Here is a 19,964-nt window from a genome sequence, read left to right as displayed (position 1 = left end):
CTGCATAACACAAACTATTTAAAACTTCCAGGATATTTGTCTGTAAATATATCTTTCTAAATTTAATTAAACTGAAACATGTCTTGCCAAATGAAACATTTTTTTGTTTTTCCTCAAGCAGCATTCTAAATCCGTCAAACTGTTAGGTGGTGGAGTTATTTGCTTAAACCATAGCTTTGAAAGCCCAGAGGCTCGCTGCGTTTGCGGTTTACACGAAACATGTGTTTTACTTCTCCTTATTCATAGTGAGGAAGGCAGCCTTTATTGAGTAATTGCTATTGTCCTTTATTTACATTTTCCCCTTTGGTCATCACAACAGCCCCATGAGGTGTACAGTAATCCCTTGTTACCGACAGAAGCTGAGAGGTTAAGTCAGTTGCCTGAGGACATCTGTCTAGTGTGTGCTACAAAGGGAATGTAAGCTTTGGTCCATTCGACCTCGGAATCCAGGCCTTTGCTGCTATAGTGACTTGCTCACTGTACAATCTATTATGGCAATAATTTATATTCTTCAATGTATTACCATCGGAACAGTCCATTTAAATGTAAGTCATTACAGGAGCCCTGCAAAATATGCGTGCCCCCCACCCTCACCCCCTACCCCTTCCCCAGTGACCTCGCCCCTCACTAGCTCGGTCTCAGACACACCGACACACACCATCTCAGGGCCTTGACGCTTCTGCTTCCTTTGCCCAGAGTGTTCTCTCAGATGACCGCATAGCTCATCTGCCTTTTTCAGGGCTTGACTCAGTGTCAGTGAGGCCTTCCTGAGTACCTTAGTTTAAATAGTAAAATATGCCCCCTTTCCCCAAGCACTTCTTTCTCCTTTTCTGCTTTATATTTCTCCTTAATATTTATCGCCGTGCGCAAGCATGATGACAGAATGTTGGGCTTTAGTTTTACTGGCCAGTGTCTTGATTTCCAGGCGGTGGGCCTCTCCAGATTGAAGCCCACTCTGACTATTGCAGGAGAGGGCCTGGCCTCAAGGCAGAAGTTGGCAGGGCTGCCAAGGTAGTAGGATTATAGGGCAAGCTCAACCAGGGACCCCACATTCTAGGTCTGGGCAATAGGGCTTATGGTAAATCTTACTCGTTGACAGGAATGGGGTTCTTGATGTTCTTCCAGTCTTGAGGGTGTAGCTGGGACTGTCTGGAAAAGATCTTCAATGCCTGTATGTGGGCAGGACTAGGGCAGGGAGGAGCTCACAATAAGGATCTTCATAAAGCCATCAAATGGTGCTACGCACAATTTGAAAATTTTGGTAAAATGTCTTCCACAAAAAACGCACATACATGTAAACTCTTGATGTTCTTATGAAGGTGTATAGCGAACTGCTGGGTTCATTGTCTGTCTTCCTCACAAGGCTGTGAGCTTCGTGAGGAGAGAAACTATGTTTTGTTCATATCTGTATCCCCAGTACCTAGACTAGTTTCTGACTAGTCAAAGTCAAGAGCTAGATTCAAATTCTGTCTCCTGGGCCGGCCCTGTGGCTTAGCGGTTAAGTACACGCACTCCGCTACTGGCCGCCCGAGTTCGGATCCCCGGCGCGCGCTGACGCACCGCTTGTCCGGCCATGCTGAGGCTGTGTCCCACGTACAGCAACTAGAAGGATGTGCAACTATGACATACAACTATCTACTGGGGCTTTGGGGAGAAAAAGGGAAAAAAAGGAGGATTGGCCATAGATGTTAGCTCAGGGCCAGTCCTCCTCAGCAAAAGAGGAGGATTGGCATGGATGTTAGCTCAGGGCTGATCTTCCTCACAAAAAAAAAAAAAAAAATTCTGTCTCCGTTGCCTAACATAGTTCCTGACATAGGATGTGCCCAATACATAAAATAGCTTTTAATATTATTTTATTATTTTGTATGAATCCTTCTGGTGAAGGCATCAAATGTGTTCAATGTATGATTACTTCTGGAGATGGTATCAGATGTTTTGAATGAATGAATCTTTTACATTTTGGAAATTACTAGAATTCTTAGTTTTTAATCTGCTTATTTCTAACATTAAAGTGTTAACCCAGAGAGCTACAAGGTTATTGGAAATCTATAAAATATGGAAACTATGAAATATACTTACTTAGGAAACTGGCATCTTTGAATCCTCAGTCCTAGGCATAGTACTTGACATATAATAAACATTTGTTAAATGTTGAATGGTGAGCACCAAAGCAGAACAAGTCATGCTACTACTATAACAGGTAAATTTTAAACAGCATTTGGACAGTCTAGTTGTAATATCACTTATACCTGGAGCAAACTTATACCTGTAGAGCTTTAAATAGAGTCTGTAAACCATACTTTAAGGTGTCAGAGTTCTGAGCCACATTTGTAATTCTTTGAAATGTGATTTCAGGTAAAACATGGCTACTCCAAGAGAGTCTGGTGTACACTTATAGGAAAAACATTATATTATTTTCGTAGTCAAGAAGATAAGGTATGTATGTATTTTTAATATGCTAATTAGAGGCTTTTTGTTTGTTATGGCATGTTTTCCCTTTCTTCTGTTGCTAGCAAAAACTTCAGAATTTTTGATATGGTTGAAATTTTGCATAAAATTTATTACTGAGGTAATCTCATACCTACAAGGGTCTTGATTCTTGATTATAAGCCTTAGCAACTTTTAATTAATGCATCTTCTAAGACCTAGAAAAGTCTTCCTCTACTCCATTCCCAACCATCAGTTTCCCATATTTTCCAGGTCTGACGGACTAGGTAAGGTTGAATGAAAGGAAGAGCAAGCCAGGAAGGAAGAGCTGGGGAGGGAAAAGAATCCCTGTCGCAGGCCCTCAGATCCCGAGATACGACTTATCTGTCCATCCATCTACCTATTTATATCCTGTTCTTTTTTTTTTTTTTTTGGTGAGGAGGACCAGCCCTGAGCTAACATCCAATGCCAATCCTCCTCTTTTTTGCTGAGGAAGACTGGCCCTGGGCTAACATCCGTGCCCATCTTCCTCTACTTGATATGGGACGCCGCCACAGCATGGCTCAACAAGCGGTGCATTGGTGCGCGCCCGGGATCTGAACCAGCGAACCCCAGGCCGCCACAGCAGAACACGCGCACCCAACCACTTGCGTCACTGGGCTGGCCCCTGTGTGTTCATTTTTTAACTAATCTCCTCCCCAAAAGAACTTGAGTTGTCTTCATTTTCAGAATAAAAAGATGGGATATCTTCCAAAGGTGAAATGTGTGCCTAATTATCGTTATAGGTACTCCATGTCACCTTTGGATTACTGAAACTATAAAAATTGAACCAACATAGGCCGGGAGTACTTGCATAAAATAACAGTGCCAGCTCCACAGTATAGCAGCCAGTGGCTGATTACTGTGTTAGAGACTAAACTTCTTGATCCAGTGACCATGTGGGTCAGTTAGTATTTCTCTGTTCCATTTTCACAGACTGCGCCCTCAGTTCTGACTAGCTGTTTTTAAAATGCATGCCATTATTCTCAGTATTGCTCATGGGATGGGAATTAACATACTGCAGCCATGAAAAACGATACCTCTGAAGCATTGTGGGAAAATGCTCACATAAAAATGCTACATGAATGAGGACAATACAAAATTGTATATTCGGTATAATCCTAACTCAATTATCAGTCAGGAAAACAGAATCCACCTTATGTGTTCCAGGTATAACAGTTTTAATATAGAATAGGGACATGTTGCATAACTTTTAGAAAGGTTGAGGGAATAGAGGTCAGGGAAGCCACCACTGAAAATAAGTCGACACTGACATCTGAGCCCAAAGCACTAGGCAGCTAGTCCTCAGCAGTTTACTGGGAAGCCTCTGCACTCTCACATCAGCCCAGGCATCTGGCTGCAACTGTCTCAGGAGAGTAACGACTTCTCTCCCACCCTTACCTTCTGTATCTCATGCAGATTCTCTATAGGTGAACTCGAACTTGAAGCCATACAGGGAAGGGGATTCTGACAAATATAGTTCCCAACTTCTCTTCTGCAATTACAGGGAGACTTTAAAAGAGGGTGGTTGGGATGCTGAGTTTATAATTCTCAGTGTGGCTCATCTATGTAAAATATGCATAGTGTGAAGTTCAGAAAGAACTATACCAAAATGTTGAGTAATTATCTGCAATGGTAGAATTATGGGTGATTTTCTTTATTCTTTTTTTTATACCTTTCTATACTTCCCAGGTTTCTATAATAAGCATGTGTTTTATAAACAGAAAAATAATTTAAAATTTGCTAAGAGAGTAGAATTTAAATGTTCTCACCAAAAAGAATAATAATGATAGTAGAATAATAATTTAATAAAAATGGATAACATTGGTTGCAGAAGAAACAAGTCAGAAGAATGTGGATAGATGAGCATAAATCAATTATAATTACTGGAAAAGTATTGAGAATGCATGTGAATCAGTCCAGGCCTACTTCGTTTTGTGCTATAGATGTTTCAGAAACAATTTGTTTTTAATCTCAATCAGTATCTTTTTTAAAATTCAGTCAAAACAGTTAAAAGCACTAGGTCTATTCACTGTTTATGGAGCCATGGTGAATCTTTTGGTAAAAGGAATAATCATCTTTAAATATTGGGGTGGATGGAACCTTGATTTTCATATGATTGGACGTGCCTGAAGCTCACAATTGGGATAATATTGTCATATATTATCATAGTAGAATTAGTTTTCTTTATCCTGTTTTGTAAAGCTTGCTTTTTATTTATTAACGTGACTTTTCTGCCTTATACTTTTGCTTTTGTTTTACTTCCTTTCTTTTTCTGAAAGTATAGATAAGTTAATTTTGCATTTCTCCTTCAGAAGTAAATTTTCGTTTTTCAGTGCCCAGAAGAGTGCTTTGCACATAGTAGCTACTCAGAAAATAATTGTTATTAATTTAATGGGGAAAAGGTCATATTTTCCATTTAATTAAATAAATTATCTACTAAATCAGCTATTAAGCAGATAATATTGCATTTTAGATAAGATATCCAGGTAAGACCTCACTAAGAAGTTGATATTTTAATTGGGTTCTGAAGGAAGTAAAAGAGCAGCTATGTGGATATTTCAGGCAAGAGCATTCCAGGCAGAGGAGAGAACAAGTGCAAAGACCCTGAGGCAGGAGCATGCCTGGTGTGTTTAAGGAATAGAGAGAAGGTGAGTGTGACCAGACTGTAGTCCATTAGGAAGAGAATAATAGGAGATGAGGTCAGAGATGTAATGGGGACCAAATCACATGGGGCCTTATCATAGTGAGGACTTTGGCTTTTGTTCTGAGTAAGGTGAGAAGCCATTGGAGGTTTTTGAGCAGAGGAGTGACATGATCTAACCTATATCTACCAGGAACACTCCAGCCGCTGTCTGAAGGGAATAAGGAGGACACTAGTTAGGAGGCTATTACAGTAATCCAGCTGAGATCTGACTGTGGTTTAGTGGTGGCAGTGGAGGTGTGAGAAGTGACCAGATTCTGAAAGTCTTGCTGACAGGATTTGTTGACTGAAAAGTTATGGGATATGAGAGAAAGAAAAGGGTCAGTGATGATGCCAAGGTTTTTGGCCTAAACAGCTGGAAAGATAAAGTTGCCAACAACTGAGATGGGGAAGACTGGGCAGAGCACGTTGTGGTGGAGGACTTAGCAAGTTAAGTTTGAGATGCTATTAGACGTCTAAGAAGAGACAGTGGGTCTGGAGTTATAAATTTGGGAGTAGCTAATAGATGCTGGTACTAAAGCCATGAACTTGAATGAGATCATCCAGGGAGTGCGTGTAGATGGGAAAAGGGTCCAAGCACTGAGCCCTGGGCCTGAGCCTGAAAATGTACAATGGTAAATGTCCTTGGAGTTAGAGTGAACATTTTCAGACTGCAGTTGCAAACCTCATCGAATATTTTAGAAGCTGTAAATCTGAAGCAGACTGTTTATTTTCCTGGAATAAGTATACTTACTTAAAGCAAAAGTTTTAAAATAAATATGCTAAATATTCAACACAGCAGATACAATTGTTCTTGGTGGTAAAGGGTAGGTAAAATTTAATGTAAATCAGTTTTAGGAAGTTTTCTTACCCTTCTATTAAGATGGAAGAAATCATGACATTTTTTTGCGATATATTGTATATGTTCATAAATAGCCTCAGAACACTTCTCATTTCTTGAGGTTTAGGGCGATAATGAATCACACTTTTTCACACCAGCTGTCTACCCTTGTTACTTTTTCTATGAATAGTATTGAGACTATAGCTACACTTGTTCTTTTGATCCAATAACTTAATCAAATCAATTCTGTGGGGAAAGAAAATGTCAAATGAATATTTTGACTGAATTACCTAATTGCTTGACTAGGTAATGGGTCATTTTAGTCCAATGAATAATCAGAACCACTATACAGAAGAATCTTCTTGCTTTCTCCTCAAAAGTTAAATGTCTAGGGGCCGGCCTGGTGGCGCAAGCAGTTAAGTGCTCGCGCTCCGCTGCAGTGGCCCCGGGGTTCGCTGGTTTGGATCCCAGGCGCACACCGCCGCACCGCTTGTCAAGCCATGCTGTGGCGGCATGCCCATATAAAGTGGTGGAAGATGGGCACGGATGTTAGCCCAGGGCCAGTCTTCCTCAGCAAAAAGAGGAGGATTGGCAGATGTTAGCTCAGGGCTGATCTTCCTCACCAAAAAAAAAAAAGTTAAATGTCTAGTGTTCAAATTGCTCTTTTATATGACAGTTGGCATTTTGCTTGTGGCTACTACTTTTGTAACAATGTGCATAATTGAGTTGCCTTTAGGCATTCATTTTTTAAAAAGATATGCTACATAAAGGTAGGAATGAAAAGGACTATGAAAAATTTCAGCAGGAAAAGATTTAGAAAGTGCCTTCCTCACAATGACTAACATTTTCTTTAGTTTCCTTTAGGTCAGATCAAACTCTGGGAGGCTAAAGTTGAAGAGGTTGACAGATCCTGTGATTCAGATGAAGATTATGAAGCCAGTGGGCGAAGTCTGTTATCCACACATTACACCATCGTGATCCACCCCAAAGACCAAGGTCCCACTTACCTCCTAATTGGATCTAAGCATGAAAAGGTACATAAAGACTTATTGGTTGACTTTAATATTATTAAGTATTGGCAATAATTTTCAAATGAGCATAAATGCAATCAAAGATTTACTTACAAATATGTTAGACATAGTATTCTTTTAAAAATAATTTTATTTCTGATATATTTCAAACACAGAAAATATAACAGACATTCTTTCTTGCTTAACAGATGTTAAATTTCACAGTATTTTTTATCAGTGAGAAATAAGTAACCATCTAAATGTTCAACAATAGGAAATGGATTAAATAAATATATGTCCATATCCTATAGCCTTTATATCTTTTCTATAAAGAATTTTTAGCAGTAAGGAATATTAGTAAAATTTAGAAATTCTAATCATCTATTTTTAATATAATTTCAACTATGTGAAAATATAATCTACGTATCTATTTTAATAGACTGGAAAAAAGGCAAGTAGTTATATTTGGGGAATATAAAAATGGAGTATTTTCTTTTCTTTCTTTATTTTTTACGTACAGAAACCTGTACATAATTAATGTATACAACTTGGTATGTTTGGAAATGATATGTACCCATGAAACCATCACTACAATCTATGCCATAAACCGGTCCATCACTTCCAAAAGTTTCCTCTTGACCTCTTTATTATTATTATTTTTGTATGTGTGTGATAAGAACACTTAACATAAGATTTACCATTTTAGTAAATTTTTAAGTATATAATACAGTATTATTAACTATAGGCACTGTGTTGTACAATAGATCTCTAAGACTAATTCATCTTGTATAACAAAAATTTTGTACCCTTTGACTAATACCTCCCTGTTTCCCCTTTCCCCCAGCTCCTGGAACCGCCATTCCTCTCTCTGCTTCTATGGGTTTGACTCTGAGATTCATCATATAAGTGGTTATTATGTAGTATTTGTCTTTCTGTGTCTGGCTTATTTCATTTAGCATAATGTCCTCTAGTTTCATCTATGTTGTCACAAATGGCAAGATTTCCTCCTTTTTTAAGACTGAGTAATATTCCATTATATATATATATACCACATTTTCTTTTTCCGTTCATCCATCAATGGACACTTAAGTTGCTTCCATGTCTTGGCTTTGTAAATAATGCTGCAATGAACATGGAGGTGCATATATCTTTTTGACTTAGTGTTTTATGTATATTTGTATTATAAAGTTTCCTTCAAATATATACCCAGAAGTAGAATTGCTGGATCATATGGTAGTTCTATTTTTGATATTTTTAGGAACCTTCATACTGGTTTTCGTAGTGTTTGCACCAATTTACATTCCCACCAACAGTGTACGAGAGTTGCCTTTTCTCTACATCCTTGCCAACACTTATTTCTTTTTAATAATAGCTATTCTAACAGGTGTGAGGTGTTACCTCATTGTGGTTTTGTTTTTTTTTAAAGATTTTATTTATTTATTTTCCCCCCAAAGCCCCAGTGGATAGTTGTACATCATAGCTGAACATCCTTCTAGTTGCTGTATGTGGGACGCGGCCTCAGCATGGCCGAAGAAGCAGTGTGTTGGTGCGCGCCCAGGATCCGAACCCGGGCTGCCAGCAGCGGAGCGCGCGCACTTAACCGCTAAGCCACAGGGCCGGCCTGTCATTGTGGTTTTGATTTGCATTTCCCTGATGATTAATGTTGAGTACCTTTTCATGTACCTGTTGGCCATCTGTATGTTTTTGGAAAAATGTCTATTCAGAACCTCTGTGCACTTTTTAATTAGATTGTTTGTCTTTTTGCTATTGAGTTGTATGAATTCTTTATATAGTTTGGATTTTAACCCCTTATCACATATGATTTGTGAATTTTCTCCCATTTGGTGGGTTGCCTTTCATTTTGTTGATTGTCTCCTTAGCTGTGTAGAAGCTTGTTAGTTTGATGTAATCCCATTTGTCTATTTTTGCTTTTATTGCCTGGGCTTTTGGTGTCATATCTAAGAAATCATTGCTAAGGCCTATGTCCAGAAGGTTTTTCCCAATGTTTTCTTCTAGGAGTTTTATGGTTTCAGCTCTTATGTTTGAGTCTTTATTCCTTTTTGAGTTGATTTTTGTGTATGGTGTGAGATAAGGGTCCAATTTCATTCTTTTGCATGGAAATATCCAGTTTTTCCCAACACCATTAATTGAAAAGACTATCCCATCCCTATTGGGTATTCTCGGCATCCTTGTCAAAAATCAGTTGACCATATATGCCTGGGCTCTCTATTCTGTTCCATTGTCTGTTTTTATGCCAGCACCATACTATTTTGATTACTGTAGCTTTGTAATATATTTTGAATCAGGAAGTGTGATGCCTCCAGCTTTGTTCTTCTTGCTCAAAATTACTTCGGCTGTTTGGGGACTTTTGTGGTTCCCTGTGAATTTTAGGATTTTTTTTTTTCTATTTCTGTAAAAAAACAAAAACAAAAACAAACCATTGAGATTTTGATAGGGATTGCATTGAATCTGTAGATCACCTTGGATTGTGTGGACATTTTAACAATATTAATTCTTCCAATCCATGAACACTAGATGTATTTCCATTTATTTGTGTCTGCTTTAATTTCTTTCATTAGTGTTTTATTGTTTTTGGTGTACAAGTCTTTCACCTCCTTGGTTAAGTTTATTCCTAAGTATTTTATTCTTTTTTTGCTGTTGTAAATGGGATTGTTTTCTTAATTTCCTTTTCAGATAATTCGTTGTTAGTTTATGCAACTGGCTTTTGTATGTTGATTTTGCATCCTGCAACTTTGCTGAATTTGTTTATTAGTTCTAGTAGGGTTTTTATGGAATCCTTAAGGTTTTCTACGTATAAGATCATGTCATCTGCAAACAGTGATAATTTTACTTCTTCCTTTCCAATTTGGAGGCCTTTTATTTCCTTTTCTTGCTCTATTGCTCTGGCTAGGACTTCTAGTACTGTGGTGAATAGAAATGGCGAGAGTGGGCATCCTTGCCTTGTTCCAAATCTTAGAGGACAAGCTTTCAGTTTTTCACCATTGAGTGTGATGTTAGCTGTGGGCTTTTCTTATATGGCCTTTATTGTGTTGAAGTATGTTCCTTCTGGGTATTATTTTCTTCTTTAAATTTCCTGGATTTCTGAAGTACTTTGTATGTGTTATATGTATGTATTGGGAGTCAGATTTTAAATTTGATAGAATTTATCATATTTCTTAAAAGAATATTAACTGGTGTGTTTATTCTAGTCTCTTAATATCATATCAGTTTTCTTAATTTTATTATACTTTTCTAAGAAACATAAATGGAAAATAATAAAGATGTGAACAATGGGAAAAGGTACTATGAGCGCGATTAAAGTGAGCCTGCTTCAGAACTGTTTGACTAAGTGGCTTTTCGTTATTATTTAAAAATTAAAGAGTTTTTTTTCAGTGTCAAAGTTTTCTACTGTTTATGCAAGTTGTTTTTTCCTTAAGTCATCAAAAACTATATCTCAGTTAACATCTCTATTAATATGTTCTGATTTTAAGGACACTTGGCTTTATCATCTGACTGTTGCAGCTGGAAGTAACAACATAAACGTTGGATCTGAATTTGAACAACTTGTTTGCAAATTGCTAAATATAGAAGGAGAACCTTGTAAGTTCATAACATATAAGGCTCTATGGTTTATGAAATGTACCCCAACCCCCTTAGCCTAATGGAGTTTTCACTTTGTGGGTTCCTGTTTCCTGCAGTTTACCTGTCTTTTCGCTGGCTTTGCTTGTCATGGGCCAGGATTCTCATTGTGGTTCTTAGGCTCCAGGAACACCATCATTCCTCAGTATGCCCTGTCCTGTCACACCTCTCTGCCTTTCCTCACATTACTCCCTCTGCCTGGGATGCCCACCTTCCTTCACATTCCCCACCAACCTGATGAAATCCTACCTACCTTAGGAGCTCCCGCAGTCAGCCCACCCCAGCTTAGCATTGGCTCATACAAGGTGCCTAATAAATGTTAAAATTAGGTCCCAATGCACTTTCCTATTTAACCCTTTTATAGCATTTGTTGCTTTGCACTGAAATTTTTTTATGGCTAAGGTTTCCCCATTGAGAGTCTAGAGTATATGCTCTGCTTTACATAGTAACAGAGATCACGTTTTATTTGCAGTGTTCAGCATAGGAATTTAATAAATGTTGATTTTAGGAGTGACTTCAAGTTCCTCTTTATCTTTCTATCTCTTCCTACTTTGGCTTCTGCTCTCTATATCTTTCTCCAGCTCTTTCTCATGTATAGTCATCTCCCTACCTGGCTTACCAGTTTTTAGCACATTTACGCAACACAATAATGCCATGGTAGACTTGTTTCAGCCTCGATTATTAGGACCAACCTCTTCTAGATTTAATTTATGCAAAACAGAAACATGAAAATCCCAGTGGCCTGGAAACTGAAGTAAAATAATATTGCCAAAGGTTTTTCATGACCTTTATGACTTAAAGTGAGCCAGGCCTGAATGAACTGTTTTTTAAAGGGATAATTTAATGGGAGGCCAAAATAAGTGATTCTTTCTGTTTTCTGTTCATATTTTATTCTATATTTAGCCTCTCAGATATGGAGACACCCTACTTTGTGTCATAGCAAAGAAGGAATCATTTCCCCTCTGACGACACTACCTTCTGAAGCTCTACAGACAGAAGCTATTAAATTATTTAAGGTAAAATTTTATATGGAGTTCTATGTTGTTAAAAAATTTAATTGGAAAAAATAAAAATAAATAATTTAGGTTATAAAGGTTCACCCTTTCCAAGAAAATTCAAAATGTGATGATGATGATGAAGAAAATTTACTGAAATAAAATTAAGTGAATCTAATATGTTTTCTGAGTGAAGATTTGGGATTTACTGAAATAAACTATCTGGGGTTTGGGCAATGTGAAACACTTGATATCAGAAGAATCATTTCCTCTTCAGCCTCTCAAATGGAGAGATTTCTCATATCACACTTACCTCAGTGTTGGGAGAGAGATCTTCTCCAATGCTTCTCTCAAATTCTTATTACTCAACCTCTATTAGAAATCCCTGATCACTTGAAACTTGCTATTCAATGATATCACTCTTTATCCACCCCATTTCTGTCATCAGTCACCTTCTGGTAGCTCCCCAAATTTCATTAAGGTTTTTGGTTCCCAACTCACATTCTTTCTCTCTACCTCAAATCTTGCTGTTATCCTGAATGACTTTATTATCAATTCACTCACCAATGCTATGGTCTTAAGAGTCCTGACCTTCTCAATGCTAGTAAGCTTCACCTCTAGGCTACTTCATCTTCCCATTCTCCATGTCCATACTCTGACTCACCATTCCTTACCTGAAAGCTTAAATTCTAACATCTCTTTCTTTAACCATAATCTCTTAGCCTATGAGCTCTATTATTTTCTTACTTTTCCACTTTTCATCCTGACTAAGACCTTTATTTTGAGCCATTTATATACTTTGAGATCAAAAGGGAGCATGATAACTGCCCCTTGGCTTTTCTTCCTTCTTTAACCAGTCTGGATTACTTCCATTAATATTTGTAGTTCCTTGGGACCCATAATTCCATGCCCTCCTCAGCCAAACCCCAACCTAGATCAATGCTACTGTCTTGTCTGCTTCCACGTTAGTCACACGTGCACTGTTAGAAAGCATCGAACAGCCATGTGGACTGGACTCAATATAAATCCATGTTCTTCATTCCTGAGAATGTCAACTGCCTCTCCTTTTGCTTGTCTTTGGTCACATCCCCCTCAAACTCCCTGCTCAATAATGCTCTTCACAACAAACTTACCTTCAATTTCATTGAGAAAACTAGAGGGCATCAGACATGATCACCTCAAATCTCTCTTCTCCAGAGCATTCTTTCATCTGTTTTCTCCTCCAATTCCTCCAGTCTCAGAATATAGTGTACCTTGTAAGGATTCAGATCTTGACTCCACACCAGATCCTTGATACTTCATTTTCCTCTAGTCTCTTAGAGTCTCAATTTTTGTCTTTCTTTTGGCTTCTTCTTGCCTACATTCCCCTCATTTCAAAAAAATTATCTGTTGGGCCTGGCCTGGTGGTGTAGTAGTTAAGTTTGGTGTGCTCCACTTTGGCGGCCCGGGGTCATGGGTTCAGATCCTGGGCATGGATCTACACCACTCACCAACCCATGCTGTGGTGGTGACCCACATACAAAATAGAAGAAGATGGGCACAGATGTTAGGTCAGGGCCAATCTTCCTCAAGCAAAAACAGAAAGATTGGCAACAGTTGTTAGCTCAGGGCCAATCTTCTTCACCAAAAAAACAAATTATCTGTTTATTAGATAATATTAAGGAATTGTTGTTAACTTGGGGGTTATGATGATGACATGATGGTTATGGGAAAAAATCTTTATCAATTGGAGATCCATACCAAAATATTCATTGGTAAAATAACATGATGTACATTAAAATACTCCAGAAAAAAAACTCGAAGGGGAGTGTTGAAGGAAACAAGTTTGGCAAAATGCTAATAATTATTGACATTGGGTAATAGGTACATGAGTGATCATTATACTCTTCTTTCTACTTTTATTCATGTTTAAAATTACCATAATGGAACATTTTTAAAAATCCACCTGTAGAATACACAAATACCCAAAGCAAGAAAGACTCTATATAAATATATTTGAAAATCTGGATGAAGTTATCAACTTTATAACAAAATATATATGTCCAAAATCAATCCCACAGGTGAATGAAAATTTAAACAGGGGAATTTACCAAACTTTGTAAGTGTACATAATTTCAATGCTGTTTAAACTGTCCTGAAGCATAGAAAAGGAAATTTTCCAAATTTCCTTTTCTTTTACTTTTTATTTTGGAAAATTTCAAACATATATAAGAGTAGAGGGAATATTATGAGATCCAAGGTACTCAGCACCTAGCTTCATATTCATCAACACATGACCAAGTTTGTTTTATTCTCCCTATCCCCACTGCTCCCCAATATTGGATTATTTTGAAGCAGTTCTTAATCATCGTATCACCAGATTCTTATTGTGAAGTAAGTATTACTTTGACACAAAACCTCAGAAAAGATTGTACAAAACAGAGCATTTCATGCAAAAACTAATAAAATATTAGTAAACAGAATCTAGCATCATAGTACAAAGAATAATAAATCATGACCAAGAGAGATTTGTTCCAGGAAATCAAGAATGGTTAAATATTAGGATATCCATTAATATTATTTATTATTAGGTAGACAATCATCTCTATAGATGACAAATTTAGTATTCATAAAATAGTGATAGATATTTCCTTAACATGATAAAATATTTCTGTCTTAGCTAAAAGCAAGTATAATGCTTTATGGGGAAATGCTTGAAACATTTCCACTAAAGTGAGGAACAAGATAAGGACAATCACTCCCCATTATTATTTTTTAAACTTTTTTATTAAAGTATAATTTGTATAGAGTTTATCCTCATTATTATTTAGCATTCTATTAGAGATACTAACCTTTTGTAATTAACCAATAAAAAAATTAGAGGCACACAGATTGGATTGGAAATGCCAATATTTACAGATGATATAACTGTATACCTAGAAAACCAAAAAAAAAAAAAAAAAGAAACCCTAAAAATCTACTACAGCCAAAGAGAGAATTCAGTTAGTTAGTGAGACACAAAATTAATAAGCAGAAAGCAAAACCTTTTATGTGTACAAACAACAACTAGTTAGAACATAAAAGGAAAGACTTCTACTTTTGGCCATGATGGAGCAACAGGGACTGGATTTACCCTACCAGTGGTTTTCAGACATTGAACAACAGGCAGTGCAGGACACTTATCCTCAGAAAAACAAATGAAGTAAGCCTTATGATTGCTGCAGCTTAAATGTCTGGAGAGAAGTTCAAAGCTGCAGTGCAGGGAGGGGGCACCCAAATGGAGCCTGGAAGTTGTCCTGAATTGCCAAAACAAAGTTAAGAGTTTGAGGAGGCCAAGGTGGTTATAATTCACAAGACTGAGAGAAGAGAGCTGAAGAGAGAGCACCAGAGATCTGTAGAGGGTTCCTTTTGAGGTTTCAGCTGAGAGCTGATAAGTATATGTGTGTGAGGAAAGTACCTGAGGCTAGGGAAACAGCTACCAGAAAGGAATAGGCAAAAAAATTCCTGGAGTTTACACAGAGGTGGAAATAATTTATGTGCTTATCATCCAGAGCGGAAAGACTTCCTGACACACTGGGCATCAAGTAAAGTACTCAAGATGAAAGCCACACTGATTTTTAATAACCTAATCTCAGAAATGGAGTGCTATCATTTATGCCATATTCTACTGGTTACACAGATCAACTCTAATACAATATGGAAGGGGATTACCTAAGAGTCTGAATCTCGAGAGGTGGAGATCATTGGGGGCCATCTCGGAGATTAGCTGCCACACTTCATATGTTTAAGAAGTAGAGGAAAGCACAAGCATTTTAAGGAGGCTAATGGAAGATCTTTAAAAGACCCAAATTGAACTTTTAGAGATGAAAAATGCAGTGGCTAAAATGAAAATACACTGGTTGAGATTAACAACAGATAAGATAATGCAGTAGGAAAGACTAGTGAACTTGAAGACATAGCAATAAAAATTATCCAAAATGAAACAGAGTGAAAAAAACTGAAAAAAATTTGAATAGAGGACAGTGAGCTGTCAGACAATTTCAAGCAGCCTAATACATATGAAATTGGAGTCTCACAAAAGAAAGGAGGGCAACAGAAAAATATTTAAGGAAATAATGGCTTAAATTTTTCCAAATTTAATGAAAACTATAAACTGAAATCTAAGAAGCTCAATGAATCTCAAACATAAGAAATATGAAGAAAACCACACTAGGGCACATCATATTCAATTACTTTATACAAGTTATAAAGAGAAAATCTTAAAAGCAGCTATGTATGTGTAGGAGGAGAATAACGTAACATACAGAGAACATAGGTAAGAATGACAACTAACTTCTCATTGAAAACTATGTAAGTCATAATATAGTGGAGTAACATCTTTAAAGAACTGCAAGAAAAAAATCTGTGAGACTATAATTCTATATCCAGTGAAAATATCTTTCAAAAACAAAGGTGACATAAAGGCTTTTTTGGATATACAAAAACTGAAAGAATTAATCCCCAGCAGAACAATACTATAAGAAATGTTTAAGAATGCCCTTTAGGCAGACAGAAAATGATGCCAGATAGACATCTGGATCTATACAGAGGAATGAAGAGCACTAGAAGTGGCAAATATATGGGTAAATATATAAGAATTTTTCCTTATTATTTAAATCTCTCCAAAAGATAATTGATGGATTAAAGAAAAAATAATAGGGACTGGCCCGGTGGTGTAGCAGTTAAGTTTGCGTGCTTTGCTTTGGTGGCCTGGGATTCACAGGTTTGGATTCCAGGCGTGCACCAACGCACCACTTGTCAAGCTATGCTATGGCGGTGTCCCATATAAAGTAGAGGAAGATGGGCATGGATGTTAACCCAGGGCCAGTCTTCTCCAGCAAAAAGAGGAGGATTGGCAACAGATGTTAGCTCAGGGCTAATCTTCCTCACCAAAATAATAATAATAATAATAATAATAATAATAATAATAATAATAATAATAATGTTATATTGTGGGGCTTAAAATTATGTGTAAAAGTAAAATGTATGACAACGATAGCACAAAGACTGAGAGAGGAAGTATACTGTGGAAGGTTCTTATACTACATGGAGTGGTATAATATTCCTTAAAGGTAGACTGTGATAAGATTAAACTATATGCTATAAACTGAGAAGCAGCCACTTAATAAAAAAATCAGAGGTATAGCTAATAAGCCAACAAAGGACATAAAACAGAATCATAAAATACACTCAAGTAATTTTTTAAAAGGGAGAAAAAGAGGAAAACAGAAAAAGAGCATATGTGACAAATATAAAACAAATAGAAAGATAGATTTATTCCTGACCATACGAATAATCACATTAAACATAAATGGTCTAAATATTCCAATTAAAAGGCAGAGACTGTCAGATTGTATAAAAAAGCAAGATCACGGGCCAGCCCAGTGGCGTGATTGTTGAGTTCGTGTGCTCTGCCTTGGTGGCCCAGAGTTCACAGGTTCAGATCCCAGGCACAGACCTACACACTGCTCCTCAAGCAATGCTGTGGTGGTATCCCACATACAAAAAATAGAGGAAGATTGGCACAGATGTTAGCTCAGTGCCAATCTTCCTCACCAAAAGAAAAAAAAGAACAAGATCCAACTATATACTGTCACAAGCATAACTTATTCTAAGGAAGCAAGACTGACATAGTTAAATAGCCTGCTCAAAAGAAATTGATTTACCTCCCAGAACTTTATTTTACTCCCAAATTTCAATGTCAATAATAAGCCCAATATATTTAATACATTAAAACAAATATTTTTATTACACTATAACCACAAATATATTTGATACATTATAACAATAATTTGGGGTTGTACAATCAGCATGAAAATATTTTTAAGAATTCATAGGAAACTATATAAGGATTGAAGTTGCTTCCCATGCCTCTAGGCAGTGCCATCCCAAACTTTCTCAAGTGGGAGTAGCTACTCTTCCAGTCATGGATATAACAAATTTTCGGCTTTATTACAATGAACTGTTAAAGTGAAGAATGATAAGTATTAATATCCTACCTTGAAAAATATCTAGGGAAGATTATGCTATAACCTTTTCCTAGTAACTATTCCAAAATTTAATTTCTTTTGGGGGAAAAAAAGTATTTATTTACCTCCATTTTAAGTTATTTAGGCTGCTATTTCCCAAAATATTTTTCTCGGTAAACTAGTTAAGATGCTAATTGCTGTTACTAGGAAAAAACAAAGATTTGGGAAGGGATTGTAGTCAAATAAATTTAGAAAACTCTGGATTAAACAAATGAAACAGTTTTGTTTGTTTATTTGTTTGCTTTTCATGGCAAGATTTCTCAGATCCTTATTACACTAATATGCATAAAAAATCTTCAAGATTTTTCCAAAACTATTTAATGGTGGAAATCTTTTTCCATTGAATATTTCATGTAATGCTTTGGGCAGCAATGCTTTAGGTTAGAGAGTAAATTTATTTGATTATATTCTGTTCTCATGGGCCGGCCCCGTGGCTTAGCGGTTAAGTGCATGCACGGCACTGCTGGCGGCCCGGGTTTGGATCTCGGGCGCGCACCGAGGCACCGCTTCTCCGGCCATGCTGAGGCCACGTCCCACATACAGCAACTAGAAGGATGTGCAGCTATGACATACAACTATCTACTGGGGCTTTGGGGGAAAAATAAATAAATAAATAAATAAATAAATAAATAAATAAATAAATAAAATTATATTCTGTTTTCAGAAGAGATAAAAGACTACCTACTATATAACAACACAATAATTAAAGCCTGCCATTGGTGTTTATGAGCACTTCCCTTTGGTCTTTCTTAATAGGTATTATATTTATTTAGTCAAATTTTAAATCCATTTATTCATTAAACATTTCTTGTGTCATTCTATGCTGTGTGGAGAATACAAAGATAAATAAGACATAGTTCCTGTCCTTGTGAAGTTTATAGTCTGGTAGATGAGAGGTGATTGATGTTCCATATGCCCTTAAAATGAGTGCATATTCTGCCCTTGGGTGGAGTGTTCTAAATGCCAGTTAGGTCAAGTTGGTTGATAGTGTTGTTCAGGTTTTCTAAATCCACAGTGATTTTCTGTCTGCTTGTTCTCTCAATTATTGAGAGAGGGGAATGGAAATCTTTGACTATAATTGTGGATTTGTCTGTTTCTTCTTGCGGTCTTGTCAGTTTTTGCACCGTGTATTTTGTTATTAAGTACATAAACCTTTAGGATTGTTATGTCCTCTAGATGAAGTGACCCCTTTATCATTATAAAATGACCCCTTTATTTTATTTTATTTTTTTTTGGTGAGGAAGATCAGCCCTGAGCTAACATCCATGCTAATCCTCCTCTTTTTGCTGAGGAAGACTGGCTCTGAGCTAACATCTATTGCCAATCCTCCCCTTTTTTTCCCCCAAAGCCCCAGTAGATAGCTGTATGTCATAGTTGCACATCCTTCCAGTTGCTGCATGTGGGACACGGCCTCAGCATGGCCAGAGAAGCGGTGCGTCGGTGTGCACCCAGGATCCGAACCCGGGCTGCCAGTAGCAGAGCGCGTGCACCTAACCGCTAAGCCACGAGGCCGGCCCTAAAATGACCCTCTTTATCTCTGGCAGAATTCCTTGCTCTGAAATCTACTTTGTCTGATATTAATGTAGCCACTCTGAATTTCTTTTGATTAGTGTTATCGTAATATATCTTTTTCCATCCTTTTAAACAAAAACTATTGCTAAGAAGAGAATCAATATAATTCATGCAGAATAAATCTAATCATTCCTTACCTTGAGTGTATCAATTTTTTTTGTTTAATTCAGACCTGCCAGCTTTTTATAAATGCAGCAGTTGACTCCCCTGCAATTGATTACCACATATCTCTAGCCCAGAGTGCTTTGCAAATCTGTCTGACACATCCTGAGCTACAGAATGAAATTTGCTGTCAGCTCATTAAACAGACAAGACGGAGACAGCCACAGAATCAACCAGGACCATTGCAGGTATATATTGATACATATACATGCAGTTTAAAATGATGTTGTTTTCCTGATTGTAAGAATGATACATGTTCAGTATAGACATTTAAAAAATACAAAAAGTGTGAAAAGGAAAAATAACTATTAATATTTTGATGTACATTCTTTTGGTTTGTTTATATATTTATGTGTCTCTATGTAAACGAATGTGTATATTTATGCACATGCACAGTTTTTCATATTACAGGAGTTACAGCGTGCATACTACTTTTTCAAACTATAGAACATAATCATTTCCCCTGAATCGTTCAACATTCTTCAAAACGTTAATAGTTGCATCCATATCAATTATGATACATTTAGGTTGCTCCAATTATTTTTCCAG

General features: G+C 37.0%; 1 protein-coding gene across 7 annotated transcripts in view; it reads left to right on the top strand.

Moving 5' to 3' along the window:
* PLEKHH2 (pleckstrin homology, MyTH4 and FERM domain containing H2) overlaps window positions 1–19,964 on the top strand; it is a 106,587-nt gene that overhangs the window by 59,631 nt on the left and 26,992 nt on the right. For all 7 annotated transcript variants that reach the window (XM_058551337.1, XM_058551335.1, XM_058551334.1 and 4 more), the window contains 5 exons: window positions 2,356–2,436; window positions 6,845–7,024; window positions 10,492–10,600; window positions 11,543–11,655; window positions 19,424–19,603. In XM_058551337.1, the coding sequence (XP_058407320.1) occupies window positions 2,356–2,436; window positions 6,845–7,024; window positions 10,492–10,600; window positions 11,543–11,655; window positions 19,424–19,603 (663 nt within the window). The remainder of the gene's footprint in view (window positions 1–2,355; window positions 2,437–6,844; window positions 7,025–10,491; window positions 10,601–11,542; window positions 11,656–19,423; window positions 19,604–19,964) is intronic.

This window comes from Diceros bicornis, chromosome 12 (assembly GCF_020826845.1).
Source record: "Diceros bicornis minor isolate mBicDic1 chromosome 12, mDicBic1.mat.cur, whole genome shotgun sequence".
Lineage (NCBI taxonomy): Eukaryota > Metazoa > Chordata > Mammalia > Perissodactyla > Rhinocerotidae > Diceros > Diceros bicornis.
Note: the sequence above shows the minus strand (reverse complement) of the source record. Positions and strands in the feature narration are given on the sequence as shown.